We start from the raw sequence: 27,890 nt of genomic DNA, 5'->3' as shown, positions 1-27,890 counted from the left end.
TTTTCGAAATCGATCTGGACCGATACTGATAACTTCGAATTCATGAAGCCACATAACACTCAATAACACTTACCTTTATAAAACAAGGCACATAAATTTTTGAAATTATTTAACGCTCAACTATCTGCTCAAGGTTTTCTGTGGTTTACCTTGAGACTGTGGGCAAATGCCAGATAGTAAAAAAAGAAGTCTTTGAATTTTTAGAGCCACAGCTCCAACTCACTTGAGCACTGACTGCTAGATCACTTTTATAATTGTTGAATCTTTCCCGAGTCGGGACGACTCTTTTCCTCGGGGGGGAGTAGTGTTATAATAATAAAATACTATGGAACCTCGAGGGGTGACAGCCGGTTCTCCTGAGCCGTTCACCTGATGGACAGCCTGAAGAGCTGCCACAGTCGTTCGGAACAGTTCATGAAGACCGGTCTAGGATCGTTCTTGAGCTTCTCTATCAAGCCTCCGCTGTCCTCGTTGATCAAGAAGCAGCTGAAGAAGTTGCTGTTGTTGACGTTCAGCGGTTTCTTGTTGTTGGGAGATGATCTTCAGCAGATCAATCTGAGAGACCGCCGAAGGAATTGGAAGAGGGTCCACTGGAGGTGATGAGATTGTCTCGGGAACCCGCGGATTTTCCATAATGGAAGGTTCTTCTCCGCCACTTTCCCTTCGACGTGATCGTGTCATACGACTATTGCTCATAGTTAAAGTTTGCGCACTGAATTGACTCGATTGAAAAGAAACTCAAGATCCCGCTTCTGACACCAATGTAACGTTCTTTGACGTTACGGAAATAAAATACGGATCCGCGAGTTTAATTATCAAGTCAAAATCAAAAGCGTGAATAAAATGTTGTGAAAATGCTGTAATTGCGTAATATGTGTTTCTCGTTTAAAGTCTGAAACAAGACTGTTTTCACAATAATGTTGGTTGACGCAGCAACCTTATTCTTTTTAAAGACATAAGAGGTTTATAAACGTCTTTTATCTATGATGACTACTAGATCATTAAAAAGGGGGCAAAACGGGTGATTTCACCCTTTGTAACGATATTTTTGATTTCATCAAGTATAATTTTTTATTCTTATTGCATTAAAATCTTTGGTTTCAAGTTCCAACAAAAACATTGCAAATATTCGACTTCAAGTTTTATTGAAAAAAAAGTTTTCTATTTTGAATCGTATAAAGAGTTTAATGAATGATCGATATTAAATCTAAATAATATAGATTTCTTTAACTGCGTATGAAAAATCACACTATCAGACTTACTTTTTAATTCTTCAATAACACTTATATAATATCTCTTAACACGTAAAAAACTGAACTTAATCGATAAAACTAGTTACTTCTTATTAACTAATTTAGAAAGTAACGCAAGCATTTTTTCATCCATTTCCAAGCGCTCCTTATGTCGTTTCGCACGCGCTTCCTCCTCTTCCGATTTTTGCCAGAGTCTCTTTTTCACGGGGGATGCCACGTTTTCTCTTGTTTTCCGGCTCGAGGATTAATCTGAGAAATGAAAAATGTCTACAAAATTTGGAGTAGCAACTAGTTGCATAGAAATGAAATTGATAAACATACCGGATGACACTTCGCCCTCTGATTCCTGACTTCTTTGCGAGGAGACTCCTGTCGAAGAAGGTACTGCAACCGGCGAAGCCCAGGCTTTTGATTGGAAAAAAGTGTCCATTTTCTACAAAGGAATGAGCATATCATTTAATCCAAGAATGAAAATAAGTTTAGAAAACAAATATAAAAACATACAGACTTTGTTTTTCCTTCATGAAACAACCATGTTTGTCCTTCATTGCCACTTTGGTTATGGTCTTTGACACTCTTGTACGTTTTTTTTAAACTCCTCATCCTGGCTGCACATTGAGGTCCAGTGATCAGTGAAATTTTGCTTCTCATAGTTTCCGCAATGTCTTCCCAAATTTTTTTTTGGAAAAACTTCCTGCTGAAAAATTTTTCCTCTCTCTCTGCGTATGTATCGAGGAGGAAGAGCACCATCTCCGTAGTCCAACGATATAATCCTAGAAGGCATATAGCATTTTCGAAATTATCGTTTGCATTAATTTATCGTTTGCATTAATTTATTTGGGTAATATGCTCTAGATACCACAGACTGATTGACGTACCACTCACTTGCTCTCTTGCGATTGCGAGTGACCCTCTATATTTGGTAAATCAAAAATACCGACAATGTAATAACTATTTTATTTTTGACTCTTCAATAGGCACGCCATAAAAACTTTGACAGATTTTTATGCGTTTAAACTATTTGTATATATGCATATTTAAATTGTTTGAAAGAAAATAGAGCCTGCGTACCACTATCAGTATTGTCAGCATCTTCCTGCTGCAATTCCACAATCGTTGCGGCCTTTTCTTGTAATACACCATTCATTAGTGCCGTTGCAAAGTGTAAATGTGGAATAAAAAGACTCAGTTCGTTAGAAAATGTATTAGAAACGATGAAAATACATGACCGTTCATGAACACATCTATCGCAAGAAATAATTGGAATTGAATGAAACAAAATCTCAAATAATTATTTATATTGATATTTAGAAAATATGATGAGTTCCATTTTTTTCAACAAATAGAATGACGCACAGAAGAAAAAGTTCTATTTGAGTTTGGCATAAGAAAAACGCAATTTTTTCCCAAACCAAAGTTATTCGATTGAAAATTATATTTTATCTTCAAAATTAAGGGGCCACTAACCATTTTCGGCACGCCTCGCATCCTCCACTGACACTGTCACTCCCACTGCAATGTCAGTTTCAGGATTGTACAAAGTTATTTGTCTCGTCGCCATTGTTGTTTTTTCGAATTCCCGCCACGTTTTGGTGAAAGCCCACTCTGACCCACCAATATTTTGTGGGCGATGTGGTCGCCAACAGTGACGTCATCTATGACGTCGAACGATCGCTCGCGACGACCACGGGCCTTAGGTAAAACGATACAGAGGGTGTTACAATCGTTGCGGGCGTTTAGTGGAACGTACCCTGTGTCTCCTGTCCTGCGGCCATCTTGACCGGGCCTAAGCGGGACGGTAAGATTGGAAGCTTTAAGGCGATAATTAGCGATATGGCTTTTGGGCCAAGAAAGGTGCGAGAAGATCCACAATCGAACAGTGCTGCTACTGGTTGCGATAAAATTTCGAAGTTAAGGGGATATTCTAGTGTAGAAATTTGAAAAAATCGATTTTTTTTTTTTTTTTATATTTTCAAAGCTTAACCTTTCAAGAATGTGTCCTTGAAAGGACAAGTCAAAATTTCAATTATTTTCAGAGATATAGCTATTTTAGTGACACGTCTTCAATACTGGCTCGGCTGGAACGAATTTTACTCGAAACTTTAAACGCGTTTTTCTCAAAACTACATTTTTCAAAACGGTTGACATGATTTCTCAAGTTCTACTGAACCGATTTACTTGAAATTTGGTGAGAATCTTCTCAATACATGTCTCTATCGCACGAACCATCATTATAACGAAATAATAATTTTTACTATTTTTAAAAAATTCAGAAACGTCCAAAAAAGTCAAAAAAAACGTATTATTTTTTCGGACAGCCGTAATTTGGCAAAAAAAAATTTTTTTTCGACTTTTTTTTGGTTAGTACGATAGCTGCATTTATGTAGATTAATAATCTTTTTTTTTTTTTTTTCTGATTTTGAAAATGCTTGCAATCGTGACAACATTGGCGCGCAATTTTTTTCGTACCCCCCACTTCAACAACTCATAGCACTTTCAATTTTGTATTTTTTGACTTGTTTTTTTTTTTGTAATCGTGAAATGATAATAAACGCCTGATAAAAAAATGGATAGTAAAAATATTTTTTGTTTTTTGTTTATAGCACTTCAAAAAACACCTCAAATTCATGCCTCTACACTAGAATACCCCCTTAAGAAACAACAGCGGAATCCTAGCGTTCGCTTGGATCGGATTACAAAAATCTAACGATTCGGGTGACTGAGGGGTTTCCGCAGTTCCCCGTTCGTGCGTCCATCACTGGTTTCCCGCACACTGGTTCGGGCACGTCACCTTAAGTGTATCCGACTGTCACACACCGGAAACAGTATAAACCGGTCGCGGTTCCGGGACAATTCGTATATCTGTGACCGGGTTTTCTACACTGGTAACAGATTAGCGTACGTCTCGGACTTGGCAGAAAAGGATTGCCAGCGATCTCAGAAGAGTTATTCGTGATGTCTGCGGTATCCGTCTGAGTCGTGGTAGCGGTAGGAGTGGTTGGTGCACTGGTGTTATTTTGACTATTGAGTCGCGGTGCTTTACTACGTGGTTGCGCATTCCGAACGTTGGGTCTATCACCCTGTGCGCCACGATTAGGTGGCGATTGAGCAGATTAGACCGCGTTCGCTAGTTCCGTTTCGGGTTCTGGGGCTTCCCCGAAAAAGTTGAGCGCTACGAAATTGTTGCGAGAAGGTGGTGGGTTTCTTTGCCCGCGGTAGGCTAATTCGGGTAGTACCGATCGTTTTGGTATTGGTGGTACTTGGTAGTTACTTGCAACCCGGAAGCCGATCTCTATTCGGCTCGCAAGGTCTTCTAATTCATCGAGGTCCTGCAGCTCGTCTCGTCGGATTAAAATTTGTAATTGCGGTAGTAAATTGCGGTATGCTTAATCTGATTGTTTTTCTTCCTCCACGCGGGTCTCAACCTATCGAAATGCGTTCTTATACATGTTAAATAATCCGACACCGACTCGAATGCCCCCTGGATTCGTCTACGAGTTTCCTTCCTTAATGCGAACTCCAACTCGAGATTGACAAACCTGCGACGCCATGCGGCTTTAAACTCTGCGAAAGAATGCCACGTTTCACGTTTGTTGCGGAACCAATGAATGGTGACATCTGACAAAAAGAAGGGGAATAATAATGAGTGATCGCCCCTCATCTATATGCGCTAGAAATGCTTCAGCGTTCTCGTTACGCACTCCTGAAAACTTGAGGTTCCACTTCCCCATGACTTCGTATGCTGCCAGAGCTGTCGGCCTAGACGGTGATGCTGAGTTACTATTCACACTCGGTCGCGGGAACTTATACTGGCTGTCCTCTAAACCTTGATTGCGGAAGGCAGGTCTCCGCAGCGGTGGTGCGTCGCAATACTCATAACGTGGGGAATTCCCCGTGCGGAAGTCCAACTATCGCGGGTTCGCCGGGTGATACTCCTATGGCTCCAAAGATGGTTGCCAAATGAGTGCCAGTTTAGCCGGTGCATTATTGCCGGGAAGGAATTCTGGCGGTACATTTCGCGGGCTAATTCTGCTAGGTAGCAGTTCCGGTGGTTGTTTTCGAATCGCGCCCGTTGCTGCAGTATCGGGGTTACTGTTCGAAAGTCACGTGACGAATTTCGTCCTCCGTGTAAGGTACGGAATTAACCGGTTGTGTCTGTCAGGTAACGTCATGTTATTGCTGTCGTCTGTCGGTGTAGTGATATTAACGTCGTCGAGAGTAAGGAGGTCGTCCGTGCTTGGGCCGTAGTGTTTACAATAGTTCGTAAGCCGTTGACGACGGACTGGCAATATACCCGCTATTGACAATGAGCGTCCTTCCAATTCAGTGTTCAATTCGACGTCGGTCAAGGAGTCTACCCACGCCTTGGTGGACGTGTGGATTGACATAAACAATTACCAGCGATAGGTGACCCAAAGAAAAAGAAATTTCGCTATTGACGGATTATTGAATCGGTTAAGCTAGCGTGACCCTATAAAGCCGGAAACTGCGATATAAACAACGGGAGATTATACTAACCTACCCAAGCCGATAGTTTAACAATAAATTTTGGCGCGCAAGAAAGTCAATACAGTAACCTTGTTGAAGAAATCAAAACACAGCGATCTAGAGAATCGATAACAAGTTTAATCACAACAGGGGATTACTCCTGCCATACACTGGACTCAGTAGTTTATAGAGTCAGAAATGTTTACGTCGTATCGTATTATCCCTGGGTATTTCTGTTATTATTATTCAACTAGGGGCTTCGCCCCTGCGCGCTTCGCGCGCCAGCCCCACCTCGGCGCTCGCTTTGCTCGCCGCCGAGGTCTCGGCGCTTCGCGCCTCACTATTTCTTTATGCATTGTCTATTAGACAGGTGAATTCATTTATGTTGATTTGATGACAGGTCTGCAACTGTTGATCGGTTGTTTCCGATCAACCCGACGTTGCTATTGGTTCCCTATGCAGGTCTGCTCAGATTATTTTCGTAAACGAATCCACTCACATGTACAAAACTCCCGATGCCATGCAATCCCAATTGCATTCGGCGACTTATTTTGCTATACTTATTATTTTCAGATTTTTTTGCGTATATCTACGTATAGAGATATAGAGTCTACTGCGCCTGGTTTATAAGTACAAATAATTGATAGCAATCCTTTTTCTTTCAAATAAATTTATTTAACATTTTTCACTGATTGATGAAAAATTTCGATCTTTTCCTTCGCTCGTCTGAGCTCAGAGTAGATACAATTGTTTATTTGCGAGTTTCCCTAGAAACTTCTTTCGTCCGAGTCAGTTCCCGTTCTCGGGAGGAAGAATCGAACATTTCTTCAGTGCTCCTCAGTACTATTCATGAGGTTCGTGAGGATTGGTTGATAAAACAAACATTTTCTTCTTTATCAGCTCTCATCTTGATTATTAATGCAGAAGCTACGGCTGACAAAGTTTTTAAAGATTTTTGTACTTCCTTGACATGCGTAGGTTAACCTGTACTAGCTTTATTATGGAATAAACCTAATTAAGTGAAAGACACAAAAAAGTAAAATAGATTTTCTATATTGGAATAACACGAAGATTGCATGAAATAGTGTTTCAAAATTTGCTTTCCTGCAATCATTATTTTGTGCAGCTGGTCTCCATTTTGTAGGTTCGAGGTGGGGTGACGCTTTATTAGTCGAAATCGGGTTTCGGTCAGTTTGATTTTCTGCGTTGTACCTAACGCTTAGTCGGAATCGGGTTTCAGTCAACTTCATTTTCTGTGTTGTACTTAACAATCGCCCCTAGCGTTGCTCTGTAATTAAGAGAGAATGATTTTAAGATAGGCTTGATTTTTTACGGAATTAGCATTGAATTATTTCTCATTAATTAACAAACGTTTCAAAGAGCTTACATTCGTTGTTATCAAGGCGGAGCAAGATGCGGGCACAGCTTCTTGGACCGTTAAGATCCCATTGCGCGGACCGACGTTGAGCCGTGAATACGTACCTTCTTCGATCCGCGCAATGCGATCTCAACGGTCCAAGGAGCTTCGCCCATCTTGCTTCGCCTTAATGGCAACGAATGTAAGCTCTTTGAAGAGTTTATTAATTAATGAGAAATAATTCAATTCTATTTCGAAAGACCCGTAAAAGAACAAGCCTATCTTAAAAATTATTCTCTCTTAATTACAGAGCAACGCTCGGGGCGGTTATTGGGTACAACGCAGAAAATCAAGTTGACCGAAACCCGATTCCGACTAAGCGTTAGGTACAACGCAGAAAATCAAACTGATCGAAACCCGATTTCGACTAATGAAGCGTCACCCCGCCTCGAAACTACAAAATGGAGACCAGTTGCACAAAATAATGATTGCAGGAAAGCAAATTTTGAAACACAATCTCTTGTTCTTTTACGGGTCTTTCAAAATAGAATTGAATTATTTCTTATTAGTTAATAAACTTTTTAAAGAGCTCACATTCGTTGCCACTAAGGCGGAGCAAGATGGGCGCAGCTCTTTGGACCGTTGAGACCCCATTGCGCGGACCGATGTTGAGCCGTGAATGTGGAGCCCTGGTCACATATCTTCTTCGGGCTCTCAGTCGGTTACCGTTTTTCTTCAAACGGCGTAGGGTTGTTGGCTTGTTCTTTTACGGATCTTTCAAAATAGAATTGAATTATTTCTCATTAATTAACAAACTTCTCAAAGAACCTACATTCGTTGCCATCAAGGCGGAGCAAGATGCGGGCGCAGCTCCTTGGACCGTTGAGATCCCATTGTGCGGACCGATGTTGAGCCGTGAATACGTAGCCCTGGTCACGTACCTACTTCGGGCTCTTAGCCGGTCACCATTTTTCTTTGAACAGTGTAGGGTTGTTCGACACATTATCGACCAATATTTGGAAGGGCTCTTGGGGGAATTGAAGAGTTGTGCAATTGTGTAGTTGAGGAGTTGAGCAGTTGAGGAGTCGGGGAGTATAGGATAGGCCCCGGCCGACGTGCGTGCCGGCCGGAGAACAACAACGAACTGATGTCTTCAACATTCGAAGTAGTTTGTTTTGTGTTGGTCTTTTGTTTTTCCATGAGTTTTGTTTCTTTCTAGAAACTTCTTCTCTTGAATCGAGTTTTGTGTCGGATAGGCTTTGCTTTATTTTATAATGTGAATGGAGCCAACATTATTGTTCGAGGTCGATTTTTTTACGTATATCTACATATAGAGATATAGAGTCTACTGTGTCTGGTTTATAATGTACAAATAATTGATATCAATCCTTTTTTTATCAAATAAATTTATTTTACATGTTTTACTTTAAAGGCCCTAAGGGTTTAAGCATAGTGAATTTGCCCTTGAAAGATATGAGCACGATACTGAGAGGATTCTTAGGTACTAATAAGATAATAAGATCCTGAAAGTTTCAGATCTCTAACCCAATTGGTTATTGAGAAAAAGCAAAATGTATGAAAATCGGAAAAAATGAATATTCTCAGGAATGCGTGAATCGATTGATTTGAATTTTTGATATGTTTTGGGGGCTGATGGTAGCTTTGAGGAAAAAAAATATAAACTATATCGGTTGATAAGAACCTCAAAAATAATGGCACTTTTGTTTTAATTTTGATTTTTCATTATGATGATATTCTGGTACAATTACGAAACCATTTTTTTCGAATTCCTCATCCATTTTTCTACGAGTATACGAACTTTTAAGATCTCAAAAGAAGGTACGCCATATTACAAAAAAATAAAAATAATTTTTCATATACAAATATTTACTTTATTTATGTATTTTAAGCTTGAATCTTTATTTTCCTCGCTAACATATATTTTTGTAATTCATTTGAAATTGTCATTTCCAAACGAAGAATTAAATCATTAAATATGAATGAAAATAAACGAAAATATGATAAACATTTCACACTTATAACATAAGAAACAGATTTTAGTTCGTAAATTATAAATGAATAACAACAAATGTTTGAAAGATATATCATTAATATATTAAAAAAAAAATGTTATGTCTTATTTTATCAGTCTTCATCACTATCATCTTCAATCACAGGTGAAACATTGTCTGTATCAAATAATTTGCTTAGTGTTTCAGCAGGCCTCAGAATCTTTGTCAAATATCTTCCGTGTGACAAATAATAAACAATAGCAGCAACGTGAAAGCAACATCCAATTGTTCTAAGACCATTCGCACACTCACAACTATGCCTCAATATACTATTGGGACCAATAGCATTTTTTTTATACTCAATAAAACATCTACAAACCTTCTTATTGATATGACGGGATTGAACTTGAGTTTTGAGTCTGTTTGACTTGTCTTTCACGTATTGAATAGTAAGATTACCTGTTTCATCAAGCATTTCTGCTAAATACGACACAGCCTGCTTCAATTGGTAAGAACCGGTAAAAAAAATTCGCAGATCTATTTTAGTCATTTCTGGAAAAACTTCTAGAACTTCAGATGAAATCGTTTGAAACGGCAGTTTTTTACGTTGCCAGCCATTTTGTTGAACTTTGTTAGCTGACGTGATTTCTACATTATTTTGTGATTTCATTGTCTCAACGACTTCATCCAAAAACTCTGAGTCGGAAGTAAGACGCTTACTGTACGTATTGTGTAGAAATGAGGCAATTTTGAAAAAACTTCCAATTCTGGGAAGCATTTTGTTGTCAATTCTTTGATCGAGTAAATGATATTTTTGTTTTAACATCCCATGAGTTGCTTCTACGGGCCAACGAATTTTAGTAACATATCTTGAAGCGTTGGACTCAGCTGTTGTTAATTGATTTCGTTTTCCCTTAAGTGCTGGCATTAATACTTTATAATTTTTATTTTCTAAGTATTCTTTAACATCACGGAATCCACGATCAACCACAAATGCATCACCAGGTTTCAATAAATGACATATGCCATCAGGATTATCTATAATATTCCGCATTATAGTAGCATCATTTTGGTTGGCATAATACGGTCCCAACATATCAACTATGTATCCATCAGTTGTGCAAATCGTAAATGGTTTACACAGTGGTATTTTGTTTTGACCAGATAAAGTAAATATTTGCGTAAAAAATGATTTTTATTTTTTTGTAATATGGCGTACCTTCTTTTAAGATCTTAAAAGTTCGTAGACTCGTAGAAAAATGGATGAGGAATTCGAAAAAAATGGTTTCGTAATTGTACCAGAATCGCATCATAATGAAAAATCAAAATTAAAACAAAAGTGCCATTATTTTTGAGGTTCTTCTCAACCGATATAGTTTATATTTTTATTCCTCAAAGCTACCATCAGCCCCCAAAACATATCAAAAATTCAAATCAATCGATTCTCGCATTCCTGAGAATATTCATTTTTTCCGATTTTCATACATTTTGCTTCTTCTCAATAACCAATTGGGTTAGAGATCTGAAACTTTCAGGATCTTATCTTATTAGTACCTAAGAATCCTCTCAGTATCGTGCTCATATCTTTCAAGGGCAAATTCACTATGCTTATACCCCTAGGGCCTTTTCTGCTAATTTGAAAGAGTCCAATGAGTGTAATATAGTATAGCGATAATTACCGAGGGTGGTGTAGACGGACAACCCCGAGTCGGGTGGATAAGGAAACTGTGGTGGCAACGAGGGTGATCTCGATGCCGAGAGGTACGGCGGTGTCGTGCCGCCAAGATATCTTCGAGGTGGTCCACCGCCTCCTCCACCCCCACCATCCCCTGGACTCGCACCCTCACCGTCCATACCCATGTTGACGACTGTTCCGTAGCTGTCGTTGCTCAAATCTGTCAAAAAAATTGAGAAGGAAAACTGTAAGCATCGATTTACAGTGGAATAGATTCATCTACTAATTATCCAACAGTTGTGAGCGTTTTGTTTCAAGGAACTACGAACCTAGAAAACACGAAGAGAAGAATGTAAAAAAAAAAAAAACTATAGCCAACTAAATCGAATTTTTGTTCGAAAACCACGGTTATCTGCCGATAAAATCGTTTAATTGGTATACCTGATTTTGATAAAAGTATAACGAGTATAATTACATCTGCAATATCACACATCGATGAGCCGTGCTTGAGGTCTATGTGCTTGATTACAAGTTTATTTATATATATACCATCTGTAAACCCGTGTTCCGTATTTACTTCATCGATCGTAACTGTATAAAAATGTGAATTGACACGTATGATAAACGGAGCCTGCGATGCGTTCAATTACTACTGTTGACAATAGTAATTGATAAGGTATGTCGGTCGACATGCTCAGGTGGGAGCCTGTAATAATTCATAAATAATCATCTGTTTTTTCTACGGTTTTTTTTTCCATACTCTTATTTCCAGCCCTACCCCCCATAGATGTATCTGTTATAGGCATATGGGGGTAGTCGCCACACGTAAAACACGAGTTAGCTCATGTCACAATCATCTGCCCCGATCGTGGGGTAGATATACCGACTGTACCGACTCCGATCGAGGGTAGATCAAAGCCCCGAGCCTCCCCGAACAATTACCATTTAGTCCACATCCCATCTCCGATCCTCGCTCTCACTATCTATCTGTCTTTTGATCTTATCAGTCAAGTTTTCTAATACGTTGGAACGCATCAGAGTTTTGGTAAAAAATAGTTGAAAAAGACGCAATCATCGAAATATTCTATGTCGAACAAAAATGCGATGTTGAAGAACACGCTTAATTTAAGGAAAAAAAAAATTAGTTATCGAACAACCGATCCGATATTCACAATATACTGTACTTGTCACTTTTTACGTGAAAAATAAAACATTTTCGAGTGCCATTATGAAAATAGGATTATAATTAAATCGCTACTGATATTCCAGGGGTATAACACATACACGGAAAATTCGAGATCCATGGAAGTTTTTCACACGGTAAACCAAAAACCATTAATTGAAAATATACAAGACTGAAAAAGTCGAAAATGTTGATTTTCACAGTTTCTTAACATCAGCTTCAAAATGAATTCCACATTCGGAAAGATCAGCCTTGTTTTTAAATAAAAGACACGGTATGTCATATTTTTTCTGACAAAAGGAAGTGAGAAGACAAATGTTCAATTTGAAAACATGATGAAATCGATCAATGCGTTTATCGAAAACGGTGAGACCAAAAGACCTAAAAATGTGAAAATTTTTATGTCGCAATGTATTCTATATCGTGACCAGATTTTAGTCAGATCAAAGTTGCGACCGTGAAAAACTGGCCGAAAATTAGTTTTTTTTTTTTTTTTCACAAGGGGCGTGACAGCGATACTTTGACGCCCTTTGTAACAGCTTGTTATCGATCATCATCGCGTGCGTAAAATTTTCCACGAGGATGAGTAGTCAGCGTAGGCTTGCGCGGCAGGATTTTAGGCGGAAAAAGGTCTATGAACAAGTGCAGTTATAGGCACAGTTATTAGCTATAAGAAAAAATACGAGATAACACAGAATCGTACATTTCTGCTTGTCAGTAGTAATAAATAACACAGTTTTCGTGTAACGCTTGGCACGTATAACAGGACAGGAGACTTCAGCCCCCTGCCGATAATGACCTGGATCACCTCTTCGTCCGGTTATGCTATATAATGCCCTCCATATGTCGAGAGGAGTCACACTAGAATGACTTTGCACGCCGACCCGCAACGTGCTTCTATCTTGATGGCAGGGTGACGATGACAGGGGGAAAAAGTTGTGGCGATATAAATAGATCACGAACAAAAGGTCGTAAAAAAATTAAACTCCAAGTATTATCAAATCGTTTTGTTCAGACAGCTTATTATGAACTTGAATTATAATAATTCTTACTATTAATAACTAATTGTGAGATAAAAATTTCATAGCATCTTTCTGTGGGGAAATATTTTTTGTGCTCGTTTTTCTTTCGAAAATTCATTCGGAACGAAATGCGCTGGTATATTTAGTTAAACCGAACGAACGGATGAACTTTTTGCACTGTTCAAGTTGGCGGTTTTCAGTTAGATTTTTTCAACATTTTTTTCTATTCTGCGATTTGAAATTCTTATTTAGTTTCTTTTTCTTCAGTGACGTTTAATTTTTGTCACAATTCTACGCAGGCATATCTAATTATGCTTATTTCTAATACATGTATATACTCGACTCTAGAAAAAGCTTGACATTGTTGTTCACGAGACAAGATTTTTCACTCGTTTCGAAAAGCCGTGTTACTAAAAATCAGATTCTTATTTTGCGTTGAAATATTTCACCGAATAACAAAACCAAGTATGCCTATTTTTATAACCGTGACACATAATCTCACATTTTCATAACTACTTGACCATTTAAAGTGAAAAAAAAAGTTGGCAAAATATATCACAAAATTCTGAAAATATCTCAATCAATTGACATGGATTATAGTCTGTTTCGAGATTTCTCTTACACTGAGAAAAATTTCAGTAAACAATTCAGTAAAACAGGTATCGTTAAAAAAACTGTTTGAATATAGTTGGGATTATATAATAGACAGTGAAGATGAAGGGTTCGTCGAAATTCCGGTCAGGAAGAAGAAGAATTTAATATTTGAAAGACTTGAATATAAAAAGTCGACGTTTTCAAACACAAAAAATCTGTCGCCATATCCTTGTTCGATCGCTGCCTTAGAATATCTAACCCTCAATTCCTTAAAAAGAATTTAAAACTTGTAGAAACAACTCTTACTTCCAATGGCTACCCTATCAAATTCATCAATGATATCAAAAAGTATAGAGTAGAAAAAATGTACAACTCGATTGATTGGAATGTAGACTCCAACAATCCAACTGATGTTAATGATAAATTTAAAAACTCTATCTCTATACCGTATATAGAAAATCTATCTAGCCAAATCAAAAAAATTCTTCATGACGAGGGAATTGAAATTACTTTTAAAATAACTAATACTACCAAACTGTCTCTTTTTTCTCATCTTAAATCTGTTACTCCTAATTTAGAGAAAATCAACTGTGTATATAAAATACCATGTCGAGACTGTAGCATGAGTTATATTGGACAAACGTCACAACACCTAAAAAATAGAATTTCTGGTCATCGTTCTAATATCAAATGCCATGTCACTGACAGATGCGCTTTAGCAGATCACTCTTTGACCCTGGGTCACAATTTCGATTTTAACAACTCTATAACCCTTGCTACAGAACCGAACTGGTATAAACGCATCATCAAAGAAATGATACATATCTTTAAGAACAAAAGGAACTCTGTTAACAAACGTACAGATATTGAACATCTTAGCCACCTATACTCTAACATTCTCTAGTTTACATTATCGTGTTTTCAAATCATTGGCGCCCCTTACTCCGATTGGTCACTGCCTTTGTACTCCATGACTTTCGAACATAGATCAAGTTCACACGTGATCAACAACATAGATTTACGGATCGATTCCCGCTAACCTTCACTTCCGTCCGAAATGCTGTACTACTAACAACACCTAAGCATGTACTGGTCGAGGGGCTTACCACTCTCATAATGACTGTCCCAAGTATGACACCATTGCATATGTATTTCACATATTACATAGTTATTACACTGGTATTACATGTATGGCATAGGGATTACAATAGTATTGCATGTATTGCATAAGTATCCCATAAGTATTGCACGTATTCCACAGATAGTGCACAAGTATTACATACGTATTGCATATGTATTACACATAGTATTACATGAATTACATGACCATTGCATGACTATTGCATACTAATTATACAACTATTACAAGACTATTACATGACTATTATATATTTATATAGATACACATTATATTACTGTAAGATGAGTATTTCTCAGTATACCTATTAACAATGGTTTTTGTCTCACTGTCATTAATTGCATCCCTGAAGTCTTGCTTGAATTACATTAAATAGTTTATTGCAACTATTTTTTTATAACCTCTTTTACCCTCTAAATTTCATAATAAAATTTGCAAATCAACCTTTAAATATAGTAAAGAATAATTCAACGCAACCATAATTTATATATTATAATAATATTCTCTGTATATTTATGCTAATAGTACTCTGGAGAGGTTAACGATACATAATTATATATATTTTTTAGCAATTGAGACGATCTTCAATTAACTTTTAAATCACAGCGTACTCTAACAAATCAGAATCACTGAATACATGATGACGTCTTCGGTCAATTTTCGGGTTGCTCAGAATTAGCTTTATTTGATCTCCTGTTACATAACTTGTATCGTCCACATCTGGAAAAACGAATATGGAGCTCGACGAATTCGTCACTTTTCGCATGAATTTGACTTCATAATCTTCCTCGCAATCTCTGTCTCTTGATTGGATACTTTTAACAACGCCGATGTAGTATTTTTTGGTTTTTTTGGTGAGAAATTCGATCAGCACAAAATTTCCGATATTTGCATCTTTACCTGAAAATTCAAAACGTTGTAACCAGACGTGCAATGATTTCAAATGAAATTTTTTCACAGCAGTATTACCTTGGAGTGAAGTTGTAGGAATAATCTCGAGGATTAGTTTCAAAACTAAATCCGAATAAAAAATATGCCCATCAACTATCTGTGGTGTTGGTAAAGTTCGCATATATCCAGAAATGCATTTGTAATCATGTGACCCCACTGGTGCCGGACGGAGACTAGAACTTATTAATCTATACCAGGTACATAGTACGCCAATACTTTCATTATTGACGTCAGCGCTTAATCTGGAGTATTCTCTTTGTGGGTCTGTTTTTCCAGTTAGATAGACGAATCCAAGAACAAGGCCTACTCTGTATTTCGTTTCTGCCTCAGTGTCTTCTCTAAAAAGCATCCATGTCCCTATACTTATTTCCGGATTCTCTTCGACAGTATTTGATCTAGTAGCTGATTCCTAGAAAAACAATAACATTATACGGAGAACCAAGAAGTTGAAAATTAACACTTTTTGTAGTCATCACAACGACAGGATGTGCCAATGATGGAATCTAAAAAATTTATGAGGTTGAAGTTCGTAACGTTAACGTAACGACACATTATTTGAAAAAAAACTATGTTTTTCAACTTCGTAATTGCTTTACAGAGGCTGTAGTTCTGATGTGGGTTGACTTTGCTTGATTCAAGCCACTATTTATTGATTACTGCATTTCTAAAAAATTCTAAAGTTGCAAAATGGCGATTTTCTTCAAATTGTATCGTCTCGTTAACGTTACGAACTTCAACCTCCTAAAAATTTAGAATCTCAACCAATTGCCGCATAAATTATACAACTCTATTCGTTGGGGTTATACATTTACCATAGAATAATGCTGCATTATATTTTTTTTCTAGGTGTAGGTAGGACATTTTCCGCAGTATTTTAATGAGTCTGGGTCATAAGGAAAGATATTCATTACTTATTTAGGAAGAGTTAATATCAAGCTAATAAGTACCTTCTTGGACAAATGCGGCAGTTCGATTTCTCGTACTCTCTGAAGTCTGTCGCTACTTAAACGGTGCTTGGTTTTATTAAGCAGCCAACAAATGGACGATTTTCTAACGACGTATTCGGCTTGCGACGAATCACGCACGACTGCAAATGGACTCGTTTCATTTAGTTGAACTGTTTGGGTGGAGTAATTTTTGAGTTCCAAAGTTCCTGTTACAGACTGCAACGTAATCATATCATGTTCAAGTTCTGCAGATATAGTGTCTTCATTTGCGCTCTCCGTTTCCTCGCTGATTTCTTCGCTGTCAGATTCGTCGTCTGAGTCTAGTTGAATAGACTTTGCAGAAAAAGGCAGTGTACATAAGATATTGTTGAAAAATATACCAAGGTTCCCGAGATCTTCAATAGCTCGACATTTCGCGTCTTCAACGGTTTTCTGTATTTCTTGATTAGAAGGTAGTGGATATGTGTTGACATTGATTACACTTTTTCTCTCCCTAAATCTTGGAAATATAATATTTTCTGACTCTTCGATGATGATTTCATTTTGTACTTGAATTCTATTGAGACGATGAATGATGTCCATCATGCTGCAGTTGACAATAGTCGAGTACGTGGATGACATTGAACGGACTTGTCGGAAAAAGCTTTCACATGGTTGACTACTATATAAAGATGGCAGGAAGAGTTCTGGTTGGTCCGAATCTCTCAGGCGTATGATGACGTCAATAAGCGTATGAGCATTTATTTCAATGCATGTGTAACAGTTGGAAGTTATAAAATTTTTGCCCAAAGTGTAACTGTCATTTGCCGAAATCCATGCACGCCACATCCTTAAACAAAACACAGAATACCAGATGCTAAATATTCTTTCCAACGGCGTTAATTCAGAATCGATGTATGAAACTACGGTGTTATGTAGTATTTTCAAATACTGACATGTTCCTTCGCTGCCAGGTACTGTATCATTGAGTAATTTTCTGACATTTTCTTGACATATTTTTTGAACAGAAGGGAAATTCATTTTATCCTTTGGGTCCAAGTCAGAATAAGTTATCTGGTGTTTGTCTTTAGATTGTGACTGTATCAATAGTTTCAGGTGACTAACAGTCGCTATATTGTTTCCCATCGGCAGAACAATTGAGTTTTTGATGAAGCGATTTCTTAGCTTTGTACCAATGTGTACAGTATCCTGGCAAACAAAGTACTCACTGCAAAATTCACTGTTGAACCATGTCCAATTTTCTTTACCAAAGAGTAAATCAAGATTCGAAATACCTATTTGGCTTTCAATCCTCATCGCTTTTAACAATCTTGGATCACCATCCGAAGAAAATCCTAATACTCTTATTCCGAATTGCTGACATTGTTCGTAAATAAATTGGAATCTGTTAAGCACGTGTTCGGCTGTGAATTTATTGTCGGTTCCAAATATGCACAGACAAAATGACGCCGCATTTTTTTGTAAAGGCTGTGCCATAATTGTGTACGCCAAAGAAGCAATTGGAATATTTTGCATCGTTTCTTCCATTACTTTTGGTGACGTTGCCATGAAAGATTTGCACTTAGGCATTCCATTTTTATCTGTTGGTAATACCAACCCAATTAATTGGTTAGTTTTTGGGTCATATTGCACGGTGCCAGTAATACGCGTCGCATCTTCGCTTACCCATATGACTAGAGGCAGGTCGGCCTTGATTAAGTAATTTTTCAATTCCTGCAATCGAAGCTGCCCTTCAATGATGTCTGGTCCGTTTTCTAACAAATACCGACTGACAGATGAGGGGGATGGTAGAGGCAAGTTCGCGCATAACGTTTCGTACGACAATCTTCCACCAATCATGAAAATATACGATGCAAACTTTTTCACTGTGCAATCGTATCTGTTCCCGCAAGATTCGGCCTGACTTTGTTTGTCAGAAATTCTCATCAATTTTCGTACTAACAAGTTACTTTTACTGTTTTCATTGACTGTTGGACAAGACTTCGTTAATTTTTTCGATGCCGATTGTGCTAATAAATTTTTCACGCAATCCTTTAATTCTGCATTATATTTCAACAGCAATTCCATTTCGTTCAATGTTGGAAAATAATATGGAATCGTTCTCTCTGTAGTAATACTCTTCACTCTTTGTCGGTAGGATTTGTCACTTCTAGTTCTTAGATCTTTTTTAATTTTTTTTTCACAGTCGGAACTTTTTGTATCTATAGTCTTAGTATTTTTGGTATTACTAGTCAATGGGGTTGATAGAATTTTCTCGGAACAAAGAACCCCTTTTACATTATTCCGAGGTTGAATTCCCCCTGTAACTCATCATTTGTACTTTCAACTATCACAGCTTGTGATCTAACATCCGATTCATCATTTGGCTTGTCACGTGCAGATACTTCGAGTTCTTCATCGCTTTCAATTCGATTTTTCGACCGTTTAGTAGGTTTCGCTTCCGTTTCGTCATCACTCTCAATTTCTCTAGTAATATGCCTTTTTCCCCTGCTTTTTTCAATTTTAATAATATCCCTTCTTATTTCAACGGGTGTGACTAATTTCACGTCTTCGATAATTCTTGGTAAATTTTGGCCGAGCTTCTGGTTCTTGTTTGCGATACTGTCGCTCAAACTAGCATTTGTATTCCAGTTATCATTGTCATTGGTGCCTTTATCGAATACATCCGTAATAAGTGGTTGAACCTCGGGTTGAACCTTTTTACAACTAGAAGTAAAAGCTGTAGTGTTAGCGACGACGTTTTTGAGAACATTTGCTGTATTTTTTTCCGCCTGACCCGATTTTGTATCAATTTTATTGCTATTGTTATGCTTGCGAGGAAATAAATTTTCCTTCGAATTTTCCACAGGGTTCAAAGTCAAATGTTTTTCCTTTACGTGCTTCATAAAATTTTGACATACCCAACGAGTTTTCCTCGGTACTGATTTCCCGTATTCGGCTTTATGCGCGGTAATTTTAGTTTTACACAGGCAACACGATATTTTCCCCGAATAGGTAATTTCTTCGTCAACGTCTTCTTTGACAGATACCTCTATATACCGATTTTTAGGGCTTTCTAAATAATCTTTGAAGGTTTCTTCACCATCTGGTTGCTTAGAAAACCAATTTTTAATGAGCATGTATAATTGATCTTCTTCACTCAATAAGTCCTGTGATTTTCGTGACTGTGGATCTGATTTTTTTCCCGATACAGCTTTTAGCGTTTCCTTGGTTTCTTTTTTTGCTTTGATGTTAGTTAATTTTTCATTAATATCCTGTTCGGCCGTAGCAAAATGGTTCAACCCCTTTTCTATAATATACTTCTGAATTTCGAAGAGGCAAAACCTATGTCCTCGTAGTATGCGGAATTGTTCAGGTGTATTACTGTAGATACCGAAGAAGTCTGATTTTGTGTAACCATCTTCGCCTAACAATCCCAGCATGTCAGTTTGGGCAAATTTCTCCATTTCTAGAAAGGCTTCGCTTGAAAGGTTTTTCAGAGCGGCCGCTGAATCGAAACCCAGACAGGTGAGGAGATGCTTCAGGTACAACGGTGGATCAACTCCAAGTTCCTTCCTAATTACGACCCAAAACTTTTGTTCTTTAACATTTCCAGCGATGGTCTTCGCCATACTCTCCTTTTCTGCCTTGCTCGCTGATTCCTCCATGCCTAACTCCAAGCTAGTTTTAGATCAAACATCACAGTTACCTGCTGACATTGTGAATGTCAACTAGAGTGATTGATTCCAAAATATAGTACAATTTGTGACACTTCTGGAATGAACAATGAGTAAGGAACCAGGACAAACTGATAGAGATCTGATTTCTTAGAACTTTCAACGAAATCGTATGTTTTCATGAAGTCAATTGAAAAACGCATAATTATTGAATCTATTTGGAATTTAATTGAAATAATTGATAGTGTGTCACAATTTTTGAGCACTTGTAGATGATTCTGTCCTGCACTATGCGACAGTTAGGATTTTTCTTTTATTTTTCATTTCATAAATTGGTAGGTGGTAAAAAAATTAGGTCATATTCTTTCTTTTCTCTTGGATTGACGCAAACTTAGAAGCAATACAACGGATCGGAAATTACAACAATATCACGTCACCCATGCTAAGGTATATTTACTTATATTTATATAACAAAAACCGCTGAAATTCAATTGCCTGTAACTTTTGTACAGGTCAGCAAGAAATAATTGAATATTTGCCAGATCTAAGCGACAGATTAAATTAAGTACGTACCTTTCCGTCATTCACGTGTTGTAGCCGGCAGACTCACACAATCAAGTCGAGAAATAACGGTCCATAGGTTATACAAACAGTTGCCAATACGAATTTCAAGGTTATGTCACGAATCCGGTAAACACTGTAAAGCGCATGCGCTTGGTACTGCGCGCGCAGGTATTACATGACTATTACATGCTGTATTACACAGGTATTTCATGGTATTTCATGACTATTGCAACCACCATTACATAATATTACACGACTATTACATGGTATTTGCATGATATTGCATGACTATTACAGGGTATTACATAACTATCGCACAGTATTACACGGCGTTACACTACTATTGCATGATATTACACGAATATTTCATGGTATTGTACTGAGATTACATACCATTGCATGGACATTACATTTGCAGCTGTCCCAACTATTACATGAGTGATAAACCCCTCGGTACTGGTCGTCATTTTTTGTGAGTAATCTTTTCAAAATTAATTAATCTTTTCCCATTTCCATTTCCAAATTATTAATAAGCATTTTCTGACATATTTTCATTTCTCATAAACCAATTTTTCCTCTGATTAACCTATCTTCAAAATTTTGACACGTAACCTAAAACTGTCACTTTGACAGTTTCGTGCAACTGTTTAATTTTCACTTAATTCTGTAAAACAACAAATATTGTATTTTAAACATATTCCATGCTCTCAACTCTGAATTGTTGTGTTGAAGCATCCTATTTTTTGTTAATTATTTAGATTTTATTCCTGAGGATGGTCGGCAGGGCCCGGCCGAAACGTCGACTTTTTATATTCAAGTCTTTCAAATATTAAATTCTTCTTCTTCCTGACCGGAATTTCGACGAACCCTTCATCTTCAATCTACCTCCTGGTCACGAACTTCTTTCCTAAATTATAGACAGTTACAAGAAAATAGAGAAACCAGACTTTCCGGTAACAGCTAGAAAACTAATTTTCATTTTGTACCTACAACTATATTTTTCGATTGTGGTAAAAAATGGAAATAGTTAAGTACTGAGCTGTAACCGAAACTAAAAATTTCTCTCAGTGTAGTATGTTGATATCAGATGGAATCCCGAACCAGCGTGGCGGCGAGTGCAAGAATAATCCGGGAATAATTAATAGGGAAGAATACGGCACGTGCTGCGAAATGGTACTTCCGCCCGGCGTAACGGCGCAGGTAAAATATCAGCAGAATCGCGTGTTACCTAATCTGCGGCCTGAAATCAGGGGTTCACATTGCCGACAGTTAGCGGTGGTCGTTTCTTAAATATTTTATCAGCTTGTGTATCCGCGAAAGATATCAGCTGCTATGAAAGGATTGGTTCCTTAATTCCGTGACGTGTGACGAACTTCCCGATTTTTACAGCTAATGCCCTTGAACTTTGAAACCTGTCCATTCTTCACCCTCGCCATTATTCTTCTCATTAACTGAAACGGACATGCGCAACTCACCGTGGTGACTGAAACTCGAGTCCAGATCCACTTTCAGCTCGTCTTTGTCCAAGAGCTTTTCGTGCCGAGGCGAGTGTCCGCCTCCGCTGCCGCCCTTCATGCTCCGGAAATACTGCGACCATCGAGTCCTTCCCGCGTCCTTTTTTAATCTCTTCTCCTTCGCTCTTCTGCGAAAGCGGAAAGAAAATTTCAGTTTAGATTTTGAGGAAATGTAGACATTTTTTAACGCGCATATTCATTACGATCTTTGAGATGCAGACAAGTTATGCAGATAAGTTGGATAACCTGACAAATTCAGGCACTGGAACTTTGGATGGAAATTTTACATGGAATGTCAAATTATTGTTGATATTCACGTAAACAAATAACTTCTGCGACCTGGAGCAAAAAAGAAGTATATCTCAAGTTTCATTTTGAAATTTTCGTGAAAGCGCCAAAATTTTTTTTCTTACGTTCAATACTGTACCGTAGGTAATATAATATTGCTTTCGATCGTTTGATATCTGAGAAATCTACATTTTTTTCAGCATCTGGCTTTAAAATTCCAAGAAATTAGAGTAATTGGTAATATCGCACAATTTAAAAATGACGTCGTGTTGAACAGATTTTCAAATCAACCATTTCAACTAATTAAATAAAAAATTTTTTCTAAAATTTGGGATATCGATTCAAAGTTTACTCCAAAATTTGCTTCCTAATTCTTCAGAAAGTTCGATGAATTCGGAGTTCCTTGAGTTATTACCGCAAGAAAAAATTAGGAAGTCGCAGAATAGTGAAATAGAATATCAATAAATATTGATACGATAGTAAAAAAAAAAAATGATATTTTTCGAGGGAAATTGTAAATGGTGACGCAGGCATAAAAGACACTATGTGTTGTGACGGGTTTTGAGTCCGCACTAATAATGTGGAGGGGAGGAGCAATTAGAGACGGGGAGGATAGAATAGGTAAAACTTTGTGTGTATATTTGTGAGGGGGGTTGACTTAAAACTAATAAAGGTACAAAGGGGTTGTAGACGTTAGTGGTGGCTGATCACGCCTCAGCCCTTAGCGTCACTTAATCCTAACTTACAGATACGCGCGCGGCGGGCGGGGGGGGGGGGGGGGGGTTGGGGGGGTGTGCAGGGTGACGGGGAGTGCGAGGTAGAAAAGGTTGGTATTGCGAGGGGAGGTGGTGTAGTATGACGGGGAGTGTGAGGTAGAAAGGGTTGGTATTGCGAGGGGAGTGGCAGATCGGCTGTAGGTTGCAGGCTAACCTGGTGTCGTCGGCGTGTGTGGGTAACGATGTGTAGCGGTGTGTATTGTGTGTCTCTCTCGTTCTCTTTTGGCTTCTCGTGGGTTAACTTGTTGCTGCTTCGCAGGCCGTGATCGTACTGCTCGCTGGCGCTCGGCTCCGCCGAGCGTCGGTGGGCTTCGGTTACCTTCGGGTGTTTCCCGACGGGACGGGACTCACCCGTTCGGCTCTTCCCCGCGGGTTTGGGGTTTGTTGTGACTTGCACTCTAGGTGCAACGTCACAGTGTTGAGCATTTTAAAAATGTTCTCCGATAGTAAATATTCTTCGAACCTCTGCAAACTTGGATAATTCAGAATTTTCAGTCAAATTGTCGAAGAAAAATTTCGTCCGAGGTTCAATGCCCGAAAAAGTTCCGAGAAACTCCAATGTCTAAACAAAATCGCACGTACTGAGGTGTGGCCACATTTTGCGAGTTTTAAAGCCGCTTCAGACCAGAAATCTGGCTTATGATTACTCGGGGTATAAATTGCGGTGAAAATAGATTTTGATCGTTCATCTGTGGCACGTCGGAGCCTGGAGCTGGAGTATCTGGACCCTCATCCAAGCCGCGGGGCTTCGGAAGCCTTTGGCAGTTGGTGGTGAACCCCTTTGGACCGACCGAATACCATCAAGTTCAGAAGCGATATTAACGAGTGAGGCTTCGAGTCCAAAGCACTCTTTACACAGCGAAAATTTTCACCCGTGTCGATTAAAGTGGTCTATCAATTCATAGCTGGATGATTTTTAAAATGGTTTTGTTTTAATTACGTATTTAAAACACAAAATTGAATCCAAAAGCATTTTATGACATTTTGAAATTTTAGTTTCGACTTCCCGGGACTTTACTTCATTTTCAGCTTAAAGAGGGTAATTATTTAGCAATGGATCAATTCTAGCATTTTCGGATGAAGCGGTGACTTGATATTCATATTGACTAAATTGTGCGAAAAGACTGTAAGAATTTTCTTTCGAAGCGTTCCAAGGAAGACTGGATATTCAAAACTCCAATTTACGGTTATTGAAAAACTGTTCTTAGAACACGACACTTGTTTCCATGTAAACATTTTTTAAGGTATTTCCCATTTCACACATCAAATGCAATTTAAAGCAGTCTCTGAAACCAACTTGTTCTGGAACCAGACTTGAACGACGCGCATGTCCAGCCCTGTGTCTTGCGAAAGCTGTTCTTTCACGTGCCGCGCAGGTTTTGGACTGTTGTTGTACGCCAATCTCAGCGTTTCCAATTGCTTCGCTATTATCGTCGTCCTAGGCCGCTTGATTGGCTGATCGCCGTCTATGCTACCGCCGTCAGCCAACTCTGAAATTCCATTTTAGTTGATGTAAATTTCTGATGATGTGTATACTGCTACAGTAACATGTGACCTTAATATTAGATAAATGATTTCACTGGTTTTCATCTTCATGACGGTTTTTCATGATAAATTCCAGAAAAAATTCACCATGATAAAGTTATACCGTGTTCATTTTTGCACTTTCGCAAAATCTTTACACGTTCCCCCTTTTTTTGCATAATTTTATTCAGAAAACTTTCACGTTATTTTAGTTTTTGTCTGTAATTTCCTCAAATGTGTGAATATCACGAGTGGAAGATTTCAAAAATTGCAGACTTTTGGAGAACTGCAGAAAAATCGTGAGGTTCTTCGGAAAATACAAAAATTGATTCTGAAACTCGAAATAATTAACAATATTATACTCATGCGACTTTTCTTTGCTAATTCGGCTTAATACGCAGATCTTCAATGTCTGTGTGAAATTTATACTGAAATTTTCAGTAAACCTTACATCAATATTCAACATTCAATGAGTACTTGAAATCAAATGATTGGAAATTTTTTTTTCAGCTTTGCATGCAAAATTCTTGCAGGGATAGAAGGCTCATTCTTGAAGGATAAAAGTTGGGTCTTACTGACCTTTGGCCTTGGCCTGTTCGTAGTTGGGTTTGCAGACCAATTTCCTATCCTCCATGAGATAGAACTCGTCACCGGTGTCCAGTTGCCGCGAGCAAAGGGCGCATGAGAAGCAGGTGAGGTGGTACACAAGTTCTTGTGCTCTGCGTACAACCTGGGATGGTGCCAAGCCCTGCCCGCAGCCAGCACACTTCGTTCCGAAGCGCCTGCCACACCAACAACACACAACACCTTCACATTACATTCGTACATGTCATTTGCTTGGATCGGTATGACCGACCTCGTTAATCAATAAAATTTTCGGCATTTTCTCACCACTTTCAACAGCACATCGGTATAACAAACCATTCGGACGATTCGCTGATCGGTTACTTTCTGGATCGGTTACATCCATTCTGTGGATGAGTTGTCTATACTGAACGACTTTTTGTTTACTCTGTTTTTCTTTTTTAAATCTGCAGGCTCAGAATTGTAGTATTGTTTATTAACGCATGTGAATGTTTTATGACATTCCCGGTGATAACCTCCATCTGTATATTCATCAGGTAAAATAATGTTCGCATATTTAAGGTTATGTTTTTTTCTAACTTTCAAAACAGTTTGAAACTTCTTAAATGTCTCTTCAGAAAGCAAAATTAATTTTCCCTCACTTTTCTTACAAATAAAACAACTTGATTTGTTTTCATCCGTTTCTTCTGTTTCCATTATAACACTTTACCACAACTGGACCACTTATTCACGTATATGTATATTCATCGCGCGCACGCCTGGAGTAGATTTCAATGTGTCTGGGAAGATAGGGGAACCATCGAAAGTGACTGGGGATTGTGGAAACATTATTCATATAATATTCTGAATAACATATGAAAGTCAGATTTTATACTATAACGAAAGTAGATTTATAAATAATTAGACTGCGAGGGTGTCTGGAAAGGGGTTGTTACCGTCCTAAGTGTCCGCCAATAGACAAGGCGGTTTCTAATATGATTGTAAGTTAAAATATATGAAAACTAAGTTTTATACTATCACAAATTTGAAACACAATTTTACTCACCTTTACTACCTGTTACCTGCCGAAGCCACCGCGACCCAGGTTGTATAGGCTGGGTTTGCTTATACCTGTATAGAGGACATATATAGAAGAATTTTCAGCTTTTATAATACAACGAAGGTCTGGGCGTCGCGGGCTCTCACTCTATTACCGCGTGCACAATAAATCGGCGTCTGCGAGGTATCCTGGACCGAACAGAATATCGGGAAATTTGTTGGGCGCCTGGCGTGATCAACACGCCTCGAAATCGGTGATGCGATATACCGCGACTATATACTCGGCAGCTCAGTACCGCGAAGAGTAATTTTTGGGTAGAGAGAGATACGAAACACGTACGCCAACACGTTATTTTACAAAGCACTGATGAAATCGACAATTATATTTTCTTCGAATGATAATACTAACAAAAAATAATATACAAAAAAAAAATAATTATTCAAACGTCGCTCATTGCGACTCAAAATACCACGAGAACTTATAATTCGTAATTCGCTATTCGCGACTCATACTCCACTACTTAGATCTAACAAACAAAAAAAAAGAAGATAATATAACAGAAAAGAAGAAAGAAAATTAAATGACTAAATCGGGATGACCCCTCATTTCTACGGGCGCTAATCGCCACCTTACTGCCAAACACTAATTCAAAAGAAAAAAAAAACAAAACAAGGGAGGTGACTCGACGCGCTAATCGCGACCAAATTAATAATACTAGGAAGCTTCTCTTTTCGTGCTTGCTTATAGCGTATTATTACGCATCCGAGCTCCAGTCGTAGTTGCTATTTCAAAAAAAATTTGCAAACCGTCCAACGAATCTGAGTGTCTACGCACGATGATACCCGACCTACACGAGAGGTGACACGTTTTACCTACGCAGACTCGACGAAACCCTGTGCAGCGGAATTTGGCTACATTCAATTTCGAACCGAAATTGGCTCCAAACACAACCTCGACTTTACACGAGACCCTACAGGAACCGTATTGACTCCATGCGTTATCGCAAAACTCAGGCTACGGTCACCAACAAGGAGATCGGCAAACGAATTTCGAGTACTATTCTAACTCAACCAGGGCTTGGCCAACCGGGTGCCGGTGTGCCGATCCCCTTGCACTCGAAATGCGTCCGCAAGGAATTAAAAACGCTTAGCGCTTCGTAGCCACACCAAGAACTCGCCTATGCCAGTCTCAGCCATCTCACTCACACAAAATTAAATTCTTTTTTTTTTTTTTTTGAAAGCTCGATCGTAGCGAAGCGTCGCCAGGACTCAAGTGTCGAGCTCCGCTAATCGGAGTCGCAATTCGAACATGCCTCGAACATGCC

General features: G+C 38.4%; 2 protein-coding genes across 5 annotated transcripts; both read right to left on the bottom strand.

Moving 5' to 3' along the window:
• Window positions 1–1,399: 1,399 nt before the first annotated feature.
• Window positions 1,400–25,912, bottom strand: LOC124299560 (LIM/homeobox protein Lhx3-like). Its single transcript, XM_046752822.1, has 7 exons — window positions 25,864–25,912; window positions 25,522–25,749; window positions 24,716–24,908; window positions 22,316–22,482; window positions 10,790–11,005; window positions 1,575–1,686; window positions 1,400–1,502 (listed from the first exon to the last, which is right to left on the bottom strand). Exons 1-7 carry the CDS (start codon window positions 25,910–25,912, stop codon window positions 1,400–1,402), a joined length of 1,068 nt encoding a protein of 355 aa, XP_046608778.1.
• On the bottom strand, window positions 14,702–26,924 carry LOC124300396 (uncharacterized). Of its 4 annotated transcripts, XM_046754465.1 has the most exons (5): window positions 26,912–26,924; window positions 20,850–21,296; window positions 16,621–20,280; window positions 15,692–16,082; window positions 14,702–15,622 (listed from the first exon to the last, which is right to left on the bottom strand). In XM_046754465.1, exons 3-5 carry the CDS (start codon window positions 18,685–18,687, stop codon window positions 15,318–15,320), a joined length of 2,763 nt encoding a protein of 920 aa, XP_046610421.1. In that variant the 5' UTR covers window positions 18,688–20,280; window positions 20,850–21,296; window positions 26,912–26,924; the 3' UTR covers window positions 14,702–15,317. The 4 variants fall into 4 exon arrangements, with proteins under 4 accessions (XP_046610421.1, XP_046610420.1, XP_046610422.1 ...); XM_046754464.1 differs by having other exon boundaries at window positions 16,621–21,296; XM_046754466.1 differs by lacking the exons at window positions 20,850–21,296; window positions 26,912–26,924 and having other exon boundaries at window positions 16,621–17,449; window positions 17,895–18,018.
• Between the last annotated feature and the right edge of the window lie 966 nt (window positions 26,925–27,890).

This window comes from Neodiprion virginianus, chromosome 3 (assembly GCF_021901495.1).
Source record: "Neodiprion virginianus isolate iyNeoVirg1 chromosome 3, iyNeoVirg1.1, whole genome shotgun sequence".
Classification (NCBI taxonomy): Eukaryota; Metazoa; Arthropoda; class Insecta; order Hymenoptera; family Diprionidae; genus Neodiprion; species Neodiprion virginianus.
Note: the sequence above shows the minus strand (reverse complement) of the source record. Positions and strands in the feature narration are given on the sequence as shown.

What these genes read in the sequence shown, in the direction of transcription:
- LOC124300396 (XM_046754464.1), bottom strand. Translation starts at nt 18,687, where the DNA reads ATGGAATTGCTGTTGAAATATAATGCAGAATTAAAGGATTGCGTGAAA. An exon ending in TGCCGCATTTGTCCAAGAAG is followed by an intron (nt 16,083 to 16,620) that starts GTACTTATTAGC and finishes TTGTTTTTCTAG; the next exon opens with GAATCAGCTACTAGATCAAA. An exon ending in TCCTACAACTTCACTCCAAG is followed by an intron (nt 15,623 to 15,691) that starts GTAATACTGCTG and finishes TTGAATTTTCAG; the next exon opens with GTAAAGATGCAAATATCGGA.
- LOC124299560 (XM_046752822.1), bottom strand. Translation starts at nt 25,912, where the DNA reads ATGGATGTAACCGATCCAGAAAGTAACCGATCAGCGAATCGTCCGAAT. An exon ending in CTCGAGTTTCAGTCACCACG is followed by an intron (nt 11,006 to 22,315) that starts GTGAGTTGCGCA and finishes TTTTTTTGACAG; the next exon opens with ATTTGAGCAACGACAGCTAC. An exon ending in AGAGGGCGAAGTGTCATCCG is followed by an intron (nt 1,503 to 1,574) that starts GTATGTTTATCA and finishes TTCATTTCTCAG; the next exon opens with ATTAATCCTCGAGCCGGAAA.